This window comes from Nematostella vectensis, chromosome 6, assembly GCF_932526225.1.
Source record: "Nematostella vectensis chromosome 6, jaNemVect1.1, whole genome shotgun sequence".
NCBI lineage: Eukaryota > Metazoa > Cnidaria > Anthozoa > Actiniaria > Edwardsiidae > Nematostella > Nematostella vectensis.
In genome coordinates this window covers 17178428-17198076 of record NC_064039.1, presented here as the reverse complement: position 1 = coordinate 17198076, position 19649 = coordinate 17178428, and the positions used below count along the sequence as shown (strand labels likewise).

At 40.1% G+C, this 19649-nt stretch overlaps 1 protein-coding gene across 2 annotated transcripts in view; it reads left to right on the top strand.

Moving 5' to 3' along the window:
• LOC5506343 overlaps nt 1-19649 on the top strand; it is a 32748-nt gene that overhangs the window by 1657 nt on the left and 11442 nt on the right. Inside the window, exons 2-6 of one of the 2 annotated variants that reach the window (XM_032374728.2) lie at nt 2287-2458; nt 3771-3912; nt 13351-13466; nt 18048-18108; nt 18189-18732. In XM_032374728.2, coding sequence (XP_032230619.2) covers nt 2287-2458; nt 3771-3912; nt 13351-13466; nt 18048-18108; nt 18189-18732 — 1035 coding nt within the window. Of the gene's footprint in view, nt 1-2256; nt 2459-3770; nt 3913-13350; nt 13467-18047; nt 18109-18188; nt 18733-19649 lie in introns of both variants that reach the window. The other variant, XM_032374727.2, reaches the window with a different exon arrangement.

Sequence of the window (19649 nt, the reverse complement as noted above, 5' to 3'; positions counted from 1 at the left end):
GGCAAACGCCTCCTGGGATCACCTGTCAATACCATGTCATGCTTGAACGGTTTCGCCTCCAAGTGACAAACCTTGACAAGCGAGTAGAATTCAAAACAGCTGTCAAACTTAGTTCCCCCCAAAACCTCCCTCTGATCTCATTTTGGGTTCATTGGAGGGTTTGCAGATTATAGATGTGTGAAATGAAAATTGTTCTTATTTCAATCAAACTTAGAGTTACAAAGTTTGCAAATGCGGCTTTCGACATCACATTGAGCGTGATTTTGGTTGTCATGTTTTGTTTATAAAAGCCAATTTCGAAGCGAACACACACATGCAGAGTTTACTAGGCGATCTCAACATTATTCTATGTGCACGCGGCTCGGAAACCCACTGTAAATTTACATAGACAAGGAAAGAGCCAAACTGCAAGCTGTAAAAAAGTTCCAATCCAACTCAAACGTCACGATTCCACCTTGACAGGGCGAATGACTAACACGCATGTTGTCTCCCTTTGAATTCGCCTCAAGTTGGAATATATCTTTGCTATGACCAATTGACAAAACGGCTAAGGAATTTCCTCCACCCAATAGCTGTTTGTATAACGCACCTCTGTCTCAGTCACTTAAACATCTTCCAGTGGATCCTTGTGCAATGCTAGTTTGAGAAATTGTTAGTTTGAATCTTCGAAATGTCACAGCTTTTTCCGCGCCGCGCCAATCAGGAGCCTAGGATTCTAAGATCAGAAAATGATTGCAGACTCTTCGCTGTGAGCCAAAAAGACAATGAGTGCTGTCAAGCATTTCCTTCTTTCCCTTCCCCCTTCTCTTTTTTTGCGCTCTCCCCACTCTTTGCGCGGCCATATTCCTCGCTCGCTATATCGCTATCTATTCCTGCTAAAACTCCACAGAAACGCTTGCTACACAGGCTAACCTTGAGGCCGATTGGACTGTGATTCATAAGTATATAAAACTTGGGAACCTCGCAAGAACGAGCAATTTGATTGGTTGAGAAACTATAGATAAAATGCAATATAAACCTCATAGGGGGTTGATATTTTCCTGCGCCCCAAAATCAAACTAAATGGCGGTTGTAACATCCAATTTGCAAGTGTTTTCGAAAAGAAAATTGTTTAATGTTTGTTTTATATACTAAAACAATTATTTTGGAGGATATTGGCTTTAAAAATATCTACCTCGAGCCTTCAGCTATCACTAGATATTTCGCCAACTGCAGCATTGGAGTGTGACTATGTATTATTTGCTTGGGTTCCTCTTAAAACTTTGCTTTTGAATTAAACTATGTTAAGAGAATTGAAGTTTGATATTCCGATCAAGAAAACTCCTCTGTCTCTAAAAAATTAAAACTTGTGTCCATACATTCTCAGAAATTTCTGCTATACATATAAGTCCATCCAAAATTTAGAATGGCGAAATTACAGCAAAGTTCGGCTAGAACCACATTTGCCTAAAGTTCTTGATTAGGTGAACATTCGCCAAAATTTCAGGAGCAGGCAAAACAAGAGTTTCGGCACAAAACGAAACAGTGATACAACCGAAACAACCACTTAATAAATTACAGATTATTTTCTTAATTTAAAAGATTCATTATATCAGAACTGTTACAAATTTGTTCTTGTAAGCAGTGACTGCTTTGATTTCCTACGAGGAGGATCTTTGAGTGTTAGCGTACAAGCGGTGGACTTCATACACAAACCACTTGCTTACATTCAAAGTTTTTGCGATCTCATTGGCTTTCATCTTTTTAACCCTCTATCTTAGCGAGTTTGGGAATGACTTCACCATTATCTTTTCAATTTAGCAAGCAAAACATCTATTATTTGGGTCTTACTCTACCTGCTCACACTCAGTGGTTGCTGGAAAAGACAACAGTTGCCATAGAAACATTGTCAAAAAATGAGTTTCATATTACAAGTTATCTAAAACAACCTTTGGGTTTGACTGAGAACAGCTGTAAATGAATAAATGAATGAACCTCCCATAGTCCCACCTTGATTTATTCCACTTTGATTTTTTTTTTGGGTGTTTGTGATTTGTAATTGTTGGATATTGGTTAAAGATGCCTTTTCAGATGCTGTTAATGCTTGTCAGCCATGTGAATGCTTGTCATGACTTGTGAATCCTTTTACTGACCCTCTCTAGGGGTTAAAGCAACCTCTTTAAAATTATCTCTTCTAAGATATGAAATATGAAAAAGCATCTCTTATTGTTTTCTTTTTCCCATCCCAGATATTCATAATCATTTGTTGTTCCCCAGGGTTTCAAAAAGATTTGTTTTCCTTGCCAGGCTCTGCATCGGACCTAGAGCACTTTGACCGCTACATGTATGCACTGAATCAGTGGTGTGATGCTCAGCCGAGTGGGTACAACGACATGCCATTAGTGGGGCAGGTAGTGTGTGTCAAGCACCCTGCATCAGGCCGATGGCGGAGGGCAGAAGTTACCAGGCTAAGTCAAAGGTGAGCTTCAATTTAACCACCTGTTTTGCTTGAGTGACCAGCTGTCTTAGCATGCTTATTGGCTGTGTGTTCCTTGAAATCTTGCTTATCTGTTATTTTGATTTTCCTAAGGCCATTCTTATTATACACCCATTTCGAAATAAGTTGTCAGTGCAAATGGCAAATGCTAATTGACAAATGGCACTTTTTCTATAAAAAAATGCCATGGAACTCATCAAATTTCTACTGAATGTTGGGAAATATTGATAATTTCTTAGATATTAAATATTATCTTAGATATATTACTTATCAACTTTATTTATCATCTTTCATTGCCATAATGCCCTGAGACGCCTGTAAAATATAGGCCCAATTCCAAAATGTCAAAAATGCAAGCTAAACATCACCAGACCCGGATACTCATAGATTCATCCAAGGCGTAGACGACCTTCAAAAGCGCATCTAAGCAATGTAATAGAATTTACTCTTTTGTCAAAATATCAACCTTGATTTCTGACCAATTCGTAAACAAATGCTTAAACTTAGAAACATTTCTTACCAAAAAAGACACAAAATTCCGAACTACAAATAGAGACAAGCAAACACAGATCAAGTTACAAATAGATATCTTTATTGCGCTATGCAGGTCCCATTTTACAGCAATCAGTCACAATAATCAGTGCTAGAACCTCCATTAGAAGAGAGTCACCATGTTTAGCCTATTTTGCATGCCTGCACTGCATCATGGGAGTCTTGGAAACACCTTGACAGACAGGTGGGCAATCTCCTCCCCCAGAATCATAACAGTTTTTTTTATAAGTCTCTTTGCCCCGAAGCCAAACAAAACATTTCCAGGTCCAAGGAACCCAGAATAAGCCTGAAAACAATTTTTGAATAAGGTTGGGTAGCAAAGATGACCTACATTGGAGAGTATGAGGCCATTAATCAGAAAATTCCTTTCTTACTTGGTGAAGCCCAGACAAGGAATTATCCCATTGAATCAACCTCAGCGTGCAAACATCCATAAGCACAGCATTAATTATGCCCAAAAAGACTTCATGATGTCCTAAGGCACTCTCCAGATGTGAAAAAGCTGTAATGGGTTAAATAAAAGCTGGAAGGGTTAAATATAATTTTACCTAATAGGTCTTAGATGAGCCTTTCGCTTATTGCTATTTGTCATTTGCACTGACAATGTTTATAGAAATAGCTATATATTTTCTTTTACAGATCGAGATTTCCCAAAAAAAATCCTTTCAACCCTGATGTTTCTGTAGTTTTCCTTGTTGGTTGAGTATCACTAATGAAAACTCTTTCATTTTTTCTTATTCAGAATGGCAGATGTATTTTTCCTTGACTTTGGAGAGGCAGAGTGTGTTTCAGTGGAGGTCTTCTGTAGTGGTGCCCCCAGTAACGTCACAGCATGGCCACCACAAGCTTTGTACTGCACACTTGATGGTGTCCAGCCAGCTAATGTAGGCCAACATATTTAATTGAATATCCTCTCTTTCCAAGTTCCCTGTTCTACCAATTTGCTGTGAGTTCATTATTATATTGGTTCAAATATATTAAAACCAGATTCAATAATATATAGATTTAGGCACTGCCTAAGAGCGGAGCCAGCATGGCTTTTTTCAGCATACACTTGTGAAGAACCCCCCTCCCCTGCACTTTCATTATGCATCGTGTACCACCCCCTTAGTAATGTGGTGTACATTCCTTAGGATATCATGAACTATCAAGGAAAAGTGAAGGGTGTTGAGCTCTTATGTATAATTACTCAAGATAGACAACTGATACAGCAAAATAAGCAAAATACATTTATGCTTTGATTATCAGGGAAGGCTTTCAATGGGTGTGAAGGGAGGTTATATTTATCTTAGAAAATGGGGACTGATTAAAGTCCATCACAGAAAAATAGGTGCTTTTTTATTCTCTTTTAAATTTAAAACAATAAACAAATACATATCATGTTCTTATACGTTATTTGGATCCATTGGATTTGAGGTAAAAGTACTCAGTGCCCAGCTGTACTTTTCCAATTCCTTTTATTTCTTTCAATTACCTTACTTCATTTGCCAGGAAAAACCTTTGTCATTTTTTGTAAGGTTTAAGGTAAACAGTTCAAATATTGGTAAAATATCTTTATTAACCTTCTCTTTCGTGCTTTAGAATGTATCTTTGCTAAGGGTGGATTAAAACCACTAAGACATTAAAAAATTCTGACTGTTTAATTTTATTATACAGCTAACAACCACATATAAGAACCTAGAATGACCCTATTAGCCTAAAATTGTCAAATCAGAAAATCAGTGTGAATTTCCGGCAATTCTACTTTTGACAATTATTTCATTTTTTGTTCACGAAAAAAAGGTTATTTCTAAATTTCAACTTGTCATTTTGACTTTGAATTAGAAAAATTCCTATGCTTTTTTGAAATTGTCAATTTTCATTTTAAATTTGATATTTCCTACCTTTATTCAATTGAAAATTAGAAATTTAAAAGAACTTCCATTTTACATTTGGATGTAGCGATTTTGAATATACCTACCATTATTTGATATTTCTGTGTATTTTCATCAACAGAAAATAAGTCAGGGCGAATTTCCGGCAATTCTACTTTTGGCACTAAATTCATTTTTTCGTTGAGGAAAAAAAGGTTTTTTCTAAATATAAACTCGTCATTTTGACTTTGAAATAGGAAAAATCCCTATACTTTTTTCAATACTGTCAATTTTTATTCTAAAATTGATATTTCCTGCATCTTCCATTTCACATTTGGATGCATCCATTTTGAATATTCCTATACCATTTTATTATACGATATTTCTGTTTATTTTCATCAACAGTAAACAAGTCAATTTCTGGCATTTGGATGAACCAGGTTTTATTTCAAGCTTCTATTCATTTCCTCCAATCACAGGTGGGCTACTGGACTATAACCAGCATCACATGCGGTGTAATGATTCCTGCCTTTTTTCTTGAAAAAAATCAATATGGCGGAATACTTGAACGAGAATCAAGAAACGATAGAAAACCTGGTTAAACAAAATAAGTCCTACGAAGAAATAAGCAATTACTGGAATATCAGGAGAGGAATATCAGGCTTTTCTGCAAGAATCGAGGTATCAAACGACATGACTGCTTCACAGGTGGACACAATCGTCCAAGAATATGTATTATTGTATTATGTAATCATCATCAAGGGTAAAACAAACGTTTGGAGAAGAATGGTGAAATGTCACAGAATGGGCCTAAGGTCATCGTCACTTTCTTCTTTCTCATCTTCATCTCCCATTGGGGCTGACCCGCGAGGCCACACACCACTGGTGCTATGCAGTACTGTCTTCTTGTTCTACAAAACGGACATCTACAGTACCGCTCACGAACATAGGGACACTGTTCGCGAAACTTTCGCGAACAACGTTCGCGAAATTCGCGAACAGCGTTCGCGAAATTCGCGAACAGTGTTCGCGAAATTCGCGAACGACGTTCGCGAAATTCGTGAACATATAGACTGTTCGCGAACACGCTGTTCGCGAACAGATGCAAAATAAACGGTTTGACGAACGGTAACGTGTGATCCAGGGCTTAATAACAGCTGGAACAGCGAAAAGCCATTTATTTGACAAAGACTTGTATTAGACAGAATATAAGTTTGGGGAATGAATGCCGATCGCTTGATATTCCTTGAAGATTTTCGAATGTGTGTTAACTGCTAGCGAATACTTTTAAACAGCGGGAAGCCATTTATTTGACAAAGCAAAGACTTGTACTAAACACGGGAGAATTAGTTTGAGGAGGGAATGCCGATCGCTTGATATTCTTCGAAGATTGTCGAATGTGTGTTAACTGCTAGCGAATACTTTGAAAAGCGGGAAGCCATTTATTTGACAAAGCAAAGACTTGTACTAAACACGGGAGAATTAGTTTGAGGAGGGAATGCCGATCGCTTGATTTTTTTCGAAGATTTTCGAAATGTGTCAGAAAACTGCTAGCGTAGACTTAATAACAGCGGGAAGCCATTATTCGACAAAGACATGCAATAAACACAGGAGAATTAGTTTGAGGAAGGAACGCCGATCGATCGCTTGATATTATTCGAAGATTTTCGAAATGTGTGAAAACTGCTAGCGAAGACTTAATAACAGCGGGAAGCCATTTATTTGACAAAGCAAAGACTTGTACTAAACACGGGAGAATTAGTTTGAGGAGGGAATGCCGATCGCTTGATATTATTCGAAGATTTTCGATTGTGTGAAAACTGCTAGCCAATCCTTTTGAACACTAGGAAAGCCATTTATTTGACAAAAACTTGTATTAGACACGGGAGAATTAGTTTGAGGAAGGAATGCCGATCGCTTGATATTCTTCGAAGATTTTCGAATGTGTGAAAACTGTGAGTAGTAGTCGTTTGTGTTCGAATACATGAGTCAGCGACAACATGCTCTACTATAAATGTCTTCTTTTCGCGTTTTGTAGAATATCAAGCGATCGGCATTCCCACCTCAAACTTATTCTCCCGTGTTTAGAACAAGTCTTTGCTTTGTCAAATAAATGGATTCCCGCGGTTCAAAATTCTTCGCTAGCAGTTTTCGCACATTCGAAAATCATCGAAGAATATCAAGCGATCGGCATTACTTCCCCAAACAAATTCTCCCGTGTCTAATACAAGTCTTTGTTAAAGAGATGACTTTCCGATGTTCAAAATTCTTCGCTAGCAGTTTTCACACATTCGAAAATCTTCGAAGGATATCAAGCGATCGGCATTCCTTCTCCCGTGTTTATTACAAGTATTTGTCAAATAGAATTTCAAAATTCTTCGCTAGCAGTTTTCACACATTCGAAAATCTTCGAAGGATATCAAGCGATCGGCATTCCTTCTCCCGTGTTTATTACAAGTATTTGTCAAATAGAATTTCAAAATTCTTCGCTAGCAGTTTTCACACATTCGAAAATCTTCGAAGGATATCAAGCGATCGGCATTCCTTCTCCCGTGTTTATTACAAGTATTTGTCAAATAGAATTTCAAAATTCTTCGCTAGCAGTTTTCACACATTCGAAAATCTTCGAAGGATATCAAGCGATCGGCATTCCTTCTCCCGTGTTTATTAAAAGTATTTGTCAAATAGAATTTCAAAATTCTTCGCTAGCAGTTTTCACACATTCGAAAATCTTCGAAGGGTATCAAGCGATCGGCATTCCTTCTCCCGTGTTTATTAAAAGTATTTGTCAAATAGAATTTCAAAATTCTTCGCTAGCAGTTTTCACACATTCGAAAATCATCGAAGGGTATCAAGCGATCGGCATTCCTTCTTCCGTGTTTATTAAAAGTATTTGTCAAATAGAATTTCAAAATTCTTCGCTAGCAGTTTTCACACATTCGAAAATCATCGAAGAATATCAAGCAAGCGATCGGCATTCCTTCCCCAAATTAATTATCCTGTGTGTAATACAAGTATTTGTTAAATAAATGGCTTCCCGCTGTTCAAAAGTATTCGCTAGCAGTTGTCACATTCGACAATCTTCGAAGCATATCAAGCGATCGACATTCCTTCCCTCTTCGAGGCAAGCTTTTGAGAATAAACTAACTAACTTTTTTGCCTGTGTCTGCCCTTGTAAATTCCACGATCGAATCCTTCGCATGCTTTGGCTTTCATCCGCCATCTTTATCGTCTTTATTTCTCAAACTTGAAAGTGTCTTGTCTTGATCGTCTACAAATAACTGAACTGAAGGCATATCAGACTATAACTGAATTTGTTGTTTCTGATTTTAACGATAACCATAGCTCTCAGCTGGCTTTTACACGAACAATTTATTTGAATCGCTTGCAGAACTCCTGTATGTATTTTAAGTGAGTATCAGTACTGTAAGTCTTCGGTTACGAGGTACGAGTTCCCGTTTGTCAAACGGTTTGTCCCGGTCTGTTCGCGAACACTGTGTTCGCGAACATCAGCTGTTCGCGAACGTTGTTCGCGAATTTCGCGAACGGTGTTCGCGAATTTCGCGAACAATTTCGCGAACATATGTCCACATGTTCGAGAGCGGTACTGTAGATCCATTACTAGAAGCTTCTCCCCACTGTTCCATGCAAGGCACACATCCGATGAGCTTGTAGCATCTGGGACAACTTTCAGCTGGCAGGGAGCTGGTTGAAAAGCATATGGAGCATTTGAAAAAGCTCCTTTACTTCTTGCTGTGCCATTTCCCTTGTTGCGGCCTCTGGATTTGCTGCCAGTGATTCACGTGGGGGCTGATCGTAGGCATCGGAGACCATCTTTCGGATCTCCTCTAGCAGCTGACTTTGCTTTGGGCTCTTTTCCTTTTTTCTTGTTAAAGTATAGGAACTCTGTTTGTTTGATCACAAGACATTTTCTAGCAGATCTAGAAAATGTTCTTATTATCTTTTTTGTTCTAGATGCCCAATTTTGGAGATCTGCTAGAAAATGTCTGATTGGAGGAAATGAATAGAAGCTTGAAATAAATAAACCTTGTTTGTTGAATTGCCAGAAATTGACTTTATGTCTAATTTACTGTTGATGGAAATAAACAGAAATATCGTATAATAAAATGGTAAGGAATATTCAAAATGGCTGCATCCAAATGTGAAATGGAAGATGCAGGAAATATCAATTTAAAAGTAAAAAATGACAGTATTGAAAAAAGCATAGTCAAAATGACAAGTTTATATTTAGAAATAAGCTTTTTTTCGTCAACGAAAAAATGAATTTAATGCCAAAAGTAGAATTGCCGGAAATTCGCCCTGACTTATTTTCTGTTGATGAAAATAAACAGAAATATCAAGTAATGGTAGGTATATTCAAAATGGCTACATCCAAATGTGAAATGGAAGTTCTTTTATATTTCTAATTTTCAATCGAATAAAGGTAGGAAATATCAATTTTAAAATGAAAATTGACAATTTCGAAAAAGCATAGGAATTTTTCTAATTCAAAGTCAAAATGACAAGTTGAAATTTAGAAATAACCTTTTTCTTTTTCGTGAACAAAAAATGAAATAATTGTCAAAAGTAGAATTGCTGGAAATTCTCACTGATTTCAGAATCCCTTTTATAAGCATCCATTTAGCCTACAATTTGAAATAAGTTCTTAATTGTATTAATTTGTTTTATGAATTTACTGGCATAACATATAAAAATGGATTTCTAAATATTTTAAAAAATGATTTTAAGGGATCATATAAGTTTTTTTTTTTTATAATTAACTTATCTACCTCAAATACTATACCAGTCATTGCCATCATATCCTTAAAAAAGAATATTTTTATGAACCTAAATAGGCTATATGTCATTAACAGTCTACGGACTGAGTGTGAATTAATGAGTTTTCACACCCGGGCCATGCATTTAATGAGGTGCTGTTTTGCTAGGCAACGGGCCGACACTTTCACCTAATAACAACGGCAGGAAATTTGAGGCAAATAACTCTTCAGAAATATTAGTGCCTAGACGTTTGGCAGCACACTTTGAAAAGGAAAGAATTTTGTTGCCACTTCAAGAAAGAGTCTTACAATAATGTGCTAGTAATTAGAATTTGTAGAAATAACATTAAAGTGATGCATTCTACCGTTTTAACGAAGCTATTTTTCTGGTCAATTTCTGGCGGCTTTCTAAACTTTCGAATTTTTGGGCAACTATGTCATAAGCCAAGTAACAAAATGAAACTTTCCTTGGCGCCTCTACAATCATTCCCCTCGAAGTCAGGAATTTTGGAGACAAAAACGCAAAACCGAGATACAACAAATGAATATTTGACACAAGCTGTTTTAAGAAGCTCGGAGCACCTGTAACCTTACGACTTTAAGCTTGAATATCCAGGAAACAATTAAGAAGTTTGTATGAGGCATTTGTAAAGTAATACTTCAAAAATATGTGCCTAACGTCAGTATGTCAGGAGGGTTCGGCAGAATAAATTAATGTTTGAAAGTGCTAAACGTGTCCTATGGTTGCGTATACAAATATTTTTTGTGCACTATGTCATAAGTCAGCAAATAAGAGATTATGTATCGCTAGTGGTTCTTCAGTTACTTATATATTTATATCTGAAGTAAAACTTGGTCGGTTTGCCCTTCGCCAAACGAGAAACGAAATTCAAACCCATGTTGTTTGGTTGCTTTCGCTGGAAATTATTCTAAGTGTGCTCACTCGTGTTTAGCGGCTGAATTGGGAAAACCACCAGCCTGTAACATTCCATGCATGCTTAGTCACGCAAGAAACTAAATGGTAACACGTTTTTTTCTGTTTCTAATACCCTCTTCCGTAAAAAAGATGAGATTGAGAAAGATGAGAATCAGAAATAGAGAAAACTTATGGAGTGAAAAATATTGTTTGATAACAAAGACGTAATGGCTGCAATTCATTGTTGCAGCTACTGGATAGACACGGGGCTTCAACAATAACTCAACACCAAATACGGGTTATGTCTTCAAAAAGGCCTTACAACTCAAAATCTACAAACAGTGGAAGCAATAGCATATATTTACCAATGAGGCATAACACTTTTAAAATAAACCTTATTTTTTATCTGGAAATCAGTGACTGTAACTCAGAGACGCAGCTCATTCGTCATTACCACTTGACGTGTCCATGGTTCTGTTTTAGGCTCCATTCTCGAATGCACTGTTCTGTTAGCTAGTCGCGTGAATTTCTCGAGAAAAGCGCCGCTTTTTTCACATGATTCTTGCACCAGGATATAAGTTAAACCACAGGCTTCCTACCCGCGTCAGTGAAGGATTTCTGAGGACATATGAATTCACACAAAAAATACATTTATGAGTTATATTTTCATGAACTATTTATGAAATAAACTTAGTTGGGATGTAAATGGATCCGTCTGTGATGTTTTGTTTCTTCCCAAGAAGCTCAATTTTAAGAGTTTAGAGCGATATAACTTTGTCTCGGATTTTGAGTCGATACTAAGTATGTTAATGAGACAAGGCTGGGAACTTTATTCTCACTACTTTAGCTTCAGCGCGATTTTCTGACGGATTTAAGCAGTACGAAAACACTGACACTGGTACAAGCTGGGAGAAGGATGTAACTATATCCGAATCGAGTTTTTTAGCAATCCGCCTAAAACCCTGTGAGAAATGATTTTTTGAATGTCAATTTCTTTCCGTCGATGATCGGGACATAGCAGCTGGTCAAATAGCATCCTTGGAATGTAATTTGCATAGACAGCCTAGCTCCACACTACCCTAGGCATTGTCCCTTCTCCATCCCTCTTCTAGACCGACTGTCGCAAACGTCGACAGTCCGCATGTACTCCCCATAGCTGTACAATTGCCGTTATACACAACAACTCACAATTTAGATGTTAGTGAGGAAACCATGACAAAGACAAGTCGGGGCTATGGTGGTGTGAGCCTAAGCTGTCTATGCAAATTACATTCCAAGAATGCCATTTGACCAGCTGCTATGTCCCGATCATCGATGGAAAGCTAAAATAGCTGTTCCAAAAATTATTTCTCACAGATTTTTAGGCGGATTGCTTAATAACTTGATTTGGAGATAGTTCCATCCCTCTCCAATCCTGTACCGGTGTCAGTGATTTCGTACTGCTTCAAATCCGGCAGAAAATCGCACTGTAGCTAAAGTAGTGAGAATAAAGTTGCCAGCCTTGTCTCATTAACATACTTAGTATTGACTCAAAATCCGAGACAAAGTTATATCGCTCCAACCTCGTAAAATTGAGCTTCTTGGGAAGAAAAAACATCACAGACGGATCCAATTACATCCCAACTAAGTTTATTTCATAAATAGAGCATTAAGGTGTATAACTCAAATGTTTTTTTTTTTGTGCGAATTCATATGTCCTTAGAAATCCTTCACTGACGCAGATGGGAAGCCTGTGGTTAAACACGATGTAAAATATCATATGGTTATCCAAAAGATTGATAATCATTTCAGTGAAAAATTCCCCGAGTTTACCGTTGTAAACTCGTTGCTTGCTATGCTTCGTGGCCCAGACCTCATTAAATGCATGGCCCGGGTGTGAAAACTCATTAATTCACACCCAGTCCGTAAACTGTAAGGGACCATTACACAAGAACCTGTCAGGCTAACTTGGAAAAAAAATCATAGATATTTAATAACTAGGTTTTTTTACTCTGGATTTCTGTGTGTGCACAGGGTTCTCAACACGGATATAGGAAAAGGTGGAATACTTAACTTTTCAAAGAGCTCTATGAAATATTCTATTCCTTATTTACCGTAATTTATTATACATTTATGTGCATGTTTATGTACTTTTGTTGTTTTCATTATATTTTAACTCACTTCTTTCTCCACCAGCGTGTACACCTTACCCCTTGTCAGCCTTTTTGTTTTCCGGTCTATACCTCCCTACCCACTACCTCCTCCTTAATCTTCCCATTCACCCTATACGCCATGGTAAGAACAATTGCATCACTATCCCGTACACTCCTTATAGTCCAACTCCACTCACCGTAGCATTATCCCCACAATGACCCTCACCCCTGCCACCTACCTCTACCCGTATCACAACCATTATTCCCCTTTCATGTCCCCCTTCTCCCCAGGTGCCATGGTACGAATACCCGCTTTTAACAAAAAACAAACAAAAAAAATATATATATATATATTGGGGATTCAAAAGGAAGGCATTTTTTAAATTAATGTTTATGATGATGCATACTATTCCCTTAAAGCACCAGGAAGCCCAATACATTGAAGGATTGAAGTATACCTTAAAAAGTTTTGTACAACAGAGAATTGCTTTTCCTGAATATTTCATGGGTAACTACTAGTTTGTCAATATAACCTGAGTGTTATTATGTACTGCTTTCATAAAAAAGAGGTTTGTCAAGTGGGAGCATATGTTTAAAAACACTGTTTTATCGATAACTAGAAGCCATTCTTGTGTTTTTCTAGAATGAAAACCAGTGGAGTCAAGCAGCAATTTGTAGGTTCCGTGATTTGATCAGCTGTGAAAATAGACTGTTAGCATACCATGCCCCAGGGAGCTTCCAGCTAGCCCTCTACATAAGGTAAGCTAACATTACACCACATTGAACGGAGAGTTTTTTACAGTACATCATTGCCTGCCGGTTTTGGTAACATAAAAAAAAATGCACCTCCTATGGTACCACTAACCAAACACTAAAATTAATTAACCTTATTTAGCCCCTGACCATCTTTGCACAGAATTAACAAAATTGCAGACCCAACACAGATACCTCCCCCCTCCCTCAATTCCAATTTTGACTCTTTTACAGCCTGTCAAAGTGAAACATTACTGTACCTTGTCAGTCGTATACAGGCTTTCAATCAGTGCTTTTGGTCCCAACAATAATTTTACATTGTTGTGCTAAAGCAACCGTAACTTGACTATTATTCTTTATAAAAATATAGCTATTATAAGTCTATTGTTGAGCATAGTTGAGTGCTTCGCTGACAGATGTTTGCAAGCTTGTTTGAAGGGTAGATTCATTGGCACAGTTTTTGTTTGACTTTCACCATATGAGAAAATGAATTAACATAACCCTCTTTAAAAACCTTTCCTCTTACTGTCTAACACCCTTCTGTTGCTGTCTAACACCCCTCCCGTTACTGTCTAACACCCCTCCGCTTACTGTCTAACACCCCTCTTACTGTCTAACACCCCTCTTCTTATTGTCTAGCACCCCTCCTCTTACTGTCTAACACCCCTTCTCTTACTGTCTAACACCCCTCCTCTTACTGTCTAACACCCCTCCTCTTACTGTCTAACACCCCTCCTCTTACTGTCTAACACCCCTTCTCTTACTGTCTAACACCCCTCCTCTTACTGTCTAACACCCCTCCTCTTACTGTCTAACACCCCTCCTCTTACTGTCTAACACCCCTCCTCTTACTGTCTAACACCACTCCTCTTACTGTCTAACACCCCTCCTCTTACTGTCTAACACCCCTCCTCTTACTGTCTAACACCCTCCTCTTACTGTCTAACACCCCTCTTCTTACTGTCTAACACCCCTTCTCTTACTGTCTAACACCCCTCCTCTTACTGTCTAATACCACTTCTCTTACTGTCTAACACCCCTCCCCTTACTGTCTAACACCCCTTCTCTTACTGTCTAACACCCCTTCTCTTACTGTCTAACACCCCTCCTCTTACTGTCTAATACCACTTCTCTTACTGTCACCCCTTCTCTTACTGTCTAACACCCCTCCTCTTACTGTCTTATACCACTCCTCTTACTGTCACCCCTTCTCTTACTGTCTAACACCCCTCCTCTTACTGTCGCCCCTCCTCTTACTGTCTAGCACCCCTCCTCTTACTGTCTAACACCCCTCCTCTTACTGTCACCCCTCCTCTTACTGTCTAGCACCCCTCCTCTTACTGTCTAACACCCCTCCTCTTACTGTCTAACACCCCTCCTCTTACTGTCTAGCACCCCTCCTCTTACTGTCTAACACCCCTCCTCTTACTGTCTAGCACCCCTCCTCTTACTGTCTAACACCCCTCCTCTTACTGTCTAACACCCCTCCTCTTACTGTCTAACACCCCTCCTCTTACTGTCTAACACCCCTCCTCTTACTGTCTAACACCCCTCCTCTTACTGTCTAACACCACTCCTCTTACTGTCTAACACCACTCCTCTTACTGTCTAACACCCCTCCTCTTACTGTCTAACACCACTCCTCTTACTGTCTAACACCCCTCCTCTTACTGTCTAGCACCCCTCCTCTTACTGTCTAACACCACTCCTCTTACTGTCTAACACCACTCCTCTTACTGTCTAACACCCCTCCTCTTACTGTCTAACACCACTCCTCTTACTGTCTAACACCACTCCTCTTACTGTCTAACACCCCTCCTCTTACTGTCTAACACCCCTCCTCTTACTGTCTAACACCACTCCTCTTACTGTCTAACACCACTCCTCTTACTGTCTAACACCCCTCCTCTTACTGTCTAGCACCCCTCCTCTTACTGTCTAACACCACTCCTCTTACTGTCTAACACCACTCCTCTTACTGTCTAACACCACTCCTCTTACTGTCTAACACCACTCCTCTTACTGTCTAACACCACTCCTCTTACTGTCTAACACCCCTCCTCTTACTGTCTAACACCACTCCTCTTACTGTCTAACACCCCTCCTCTTACTGTCTAACACCCCTCCTCTTACTGTCTAACACCACTCCTCTTACTGTCGCCCCTCCTCTTACTGTCTAGCACCCCTCCTCTTACTGTCGCCCCTCCTCTTACTGTCTAGCACCCCTCCTCTTACTGTCTAACACCCCTCCTCTTACTGTCTAACACCACTCCTCTTACTGTCGCCCCTCCTCTTACTGTCTAACACCCCTCCTCTTACTGTCGCCCCTCCTCTTACTGTCTAGCACCCCTCCTCTTACTGTCTAACACCCCTCCTCTTACTGTCTAACACCACTCCTCTTACTGTCGCCCCTCCTCTTACTGTCTAACACCCCTCCTCTTACTGTCGCCCCTCCTCTTACTGTCTAGCACCCCTCCTCTTACTGTCTAACACCCCTCCTCTTACTGTCACCCCTCCTCTTACTGTCTAGCACCCCTCCTCTTACTGTCTAACACCCCTCCTCTTACTGTCTAACACCCCTCCTCTTACTGTCTAGCACCCCTCCTCTTACTGTCTAACACCCCTCCTCTTACTGTCACCCCTCCTCTTACTGTCTAGCACCCCTCCTCTTACTGTCTAACACCCCTCCTCTTACTGTCTAACACCCCTCCTCTTACTGTCTAACACCCCTCCTCTTACTGTCTAACACCCCTCCTCTTACTGTCTAACACCACTCCTCTTACTGTCTAACACCACTCCTCTTACTGTCTAACACCCCTCCTCTTACTGTCTAACACCACTCCTCTTACTGTCTAACACCCCTCCTCTTACTGTCTAGCACCCCTCCTCTTACTGTCTAACACCACTCCTCTTACTGTCTAACACCACTCCTCTTACTGTCTAACACCCCTCCTCTTACTGTCTAACACCACTCCTCTTACTGTCTAACACCCCTCCTCTTACTGTCTAGCACCCCTCCTCTTACTGTCTAACACCACTCCTCTTACTGTCTAACACCACTCCTCTTACTGTCTAACACCCCTCCTCTTACTGTCTAACACCACTCCTCTTACTGTCTAACACCCCTCCTCTTACTGTCTAACACCCCTCCTCTTACTGTCTAACACCACTCCTCTTACTGTCTAACACCACTCCTCTTACTGTCTAACACCACTCCTCTTACTGTCTAACACCACTCCTCTTACTGTCTAACACCCCTCCTCTTACTGTCTAACACCCCTCCTCTTACTGTCTAACACCACTCCTCTTACTGTCTAACACCCCTCCTCTTACTGTCTAACACCCCTCCTCTTACTGTCTAACACCACTCCTCTTACTGTCTAACACCCCTCCTCTTACTGTCTAACACCCCTCCTCTTACTGTCTAACACCACTCCTCTTACTGTCTAACACCCCTCCTCTTACTGTCTAACACCCCTTCTCTTACTGTCTAACACCACTCCTCTTACTGTCTAACACCCCTCCTCTTACTGTCTAACACCCCTCCTCTTACTGTCTAACACCACTCCTCTTACTGTCTAACACCCCTCCTCTTACTGTCTAACACCCCTTCTCTTACTGTCTAACACTCCTTCTCTTACTGTCTAACACCCCTTCTCTTACTGTCTAACACCCCTCCTCTTACTGTCTAACACCCCTCCTCTTACTGTCTAACACCCCTCCTCTTACTGTCTAACACCCCTCCTCTTACTGTCTAACACCCCTCCTCTTACTGTCTAACACCACTCCTCTTACTGTCTAACACCCCTCCTCTTACTGTCTAACACCCCTCCTCTTACTGTCTAACACCACTCCTCTTACTGTCTAACACCCCTCCTCTTACTGTCTAACACCCCTTCTCTTACTGTCTAACACCACTCCTCTTACTGTCTAACACCCCTCCTCTTACTGTCTAACACCCCTCCTCTTACTGTCTAACACCACTCCTCTTACTGTCTAACACCCCTCCTCTTACTGTCTAACACCCCTTCTCTTACTGTCTAACACTCCTTCTCTTACTGTCTAACACCCCTTCTCTTACTGTCTAACACCCCTCCTCTTACTGTCTAACACCCCTCCTCTTACTGTCTAACACCCCTCCTCTTTCTGTTGAACACCCCTTCTCTTACTGTCTAACACCCCTCCTCTTACTGTCTAACACCACTCCTCTTACTGTCTAACACCCCTCCTCTTACTGTCTAACACCCCTTCTCTTACTGTCTAACACCACTCCTCTTACTGTCTAACACCCCTCCTCTTACTGTCTAACACCCCTCCTCTTACTGTCTAACACCACTCCTCTTACTGTCTAACACCCCTCCTCTTACTGTCTAACACCCCTTCTCTTACTGTCTAACACTCCTTCTCTTACTGTCTAACACCCCTTCTCTTACTGTCTAACACCCCTCCTCTTACTGTCTAACACCCCTCCTCTTACTGTCTAACACCCCTCCTCTTTCTGTTGAACACCCCTCCTGTTACTGTCTAACATTCTTCCCTTTGTTGTAACTAATTTGTTTATCTTAAGGCTTTTTTTTCTGTTGTTAGGAATGATAATGGCGATGAAACCTCGATCAGCTCTATCCTAGCAAGGGAAGGCTTTGCTCAGGTAAAAAAAAAAAAATAAGAAGTAGCTTAATTAAATGACAATGACAAGTTGTGACAATGACAATGGTGTCAATTTTGTAGGAGATGCCTTCTGATGTTGGCACTAATATACCAGACCAAGCCTGTCCAAGTGACTCTCAAAAAGATCAGCCCTCATCTTGTCAAGAGCCCACGCCACTTGACAAGCAACAGCTGGAACAGCTTGAGAAACTGGAGCAGCAGCTGGTGATGAGTGGCTTTACATATCTTGTCCCAGCATCACAGGGGAACGAGCAGGCTTCACGTCCCAAGGATTATGGATTTGGCTCAACCACGACAATATCAAGCACCTTTTTCCAATACAAGGGAAAGCATGGTGGCTTGCATGGGGTAACTGGGGTCAAACGAGAACATGATCATTTCTCAGGGAACGATTTTCAGCAAGCACCATCAATTTCATCTGGTCATTCAATGGCACAGTCCTTACCACAACGACCAAACTCAGGCAGAGAGTCTAGGCATAGTCCAGCAAGCTTTGGTAACGATCATGGGTCCAGTCGACCCCACCTTGCAAGTCCAGGAGAGTTCACGGCAACTTCCAAGGGACTGGCCTCTTTACCAACAAGAACACAAGAACAGACCTCAGGTAATCAACCTGAAATGAAAAGCAACATCTTAAACACGAGGTTCCGCTATAAAAGGGAAAGCTCCTCCCACCCCCGGGCTCGAATTTGCAATTATAATCATTACACTGCCAAGCTAGCAGTCGCAAATTATATGTCTCTTGTAAAATTGCTTATCTCAGACCCTCAGTCGGCTGGAATAAAACTGTTCTTGCACAGGTACCAAGGCAGTTGTGTTAAAAGATTGATAATTTAGTGATTTGCTCTCCACTCAAGTTTTCGGTGCAAAATTTTAAATTTTACGCGTCTGCATAAATCATTCTCGCGCTGTGATGAAAATGTTTATATTTAAAGCTAACACAGCTTGGTGTAGCATTATTTAGTAAATAAACCCCTTCTGGCGGCTGGGATATCGGCGGATAATGTCCAAGGATGAGAAATTGTACGAAAAATAAACAGTTGGCCGAGAAGCGAAGCTTCTGAAAATACGAAAAGTGTCTTCATAGCACGCTGACGTGCACTGGAATGATGCCATTCACATTCATAAAAATCCATGCAACAATCTAAAGAACAAAAACTACAAGCTCAAAACTTGCATTTCAACTGATGCATTCTCACCTAGACTGTTTTCTTATTGTTCTGCTGAGAGCTGGAATAGAAATTGAAGCAAAAGTTTTCAATTTTGAAATGTCTTCTGCACGTGCTGACATGCACGGGAATGACGCCACGAGCGCGCGCTGTTGTGAATTTTTTTGTCATTGCTGTTTCTTTTGCATTTCAGGATAAATTCGACTTCGAAAATTTGTTATCGACTGATATTTGTCCTGTGAAATTGTGCACGTGACCCGTATTGACCAATGAGCGCGCGTGAAAATTCATCACTGGGATATAATTTACTATAAACAGAACAATTTTAGGTTGACAAGTCTAGAAGTGACAT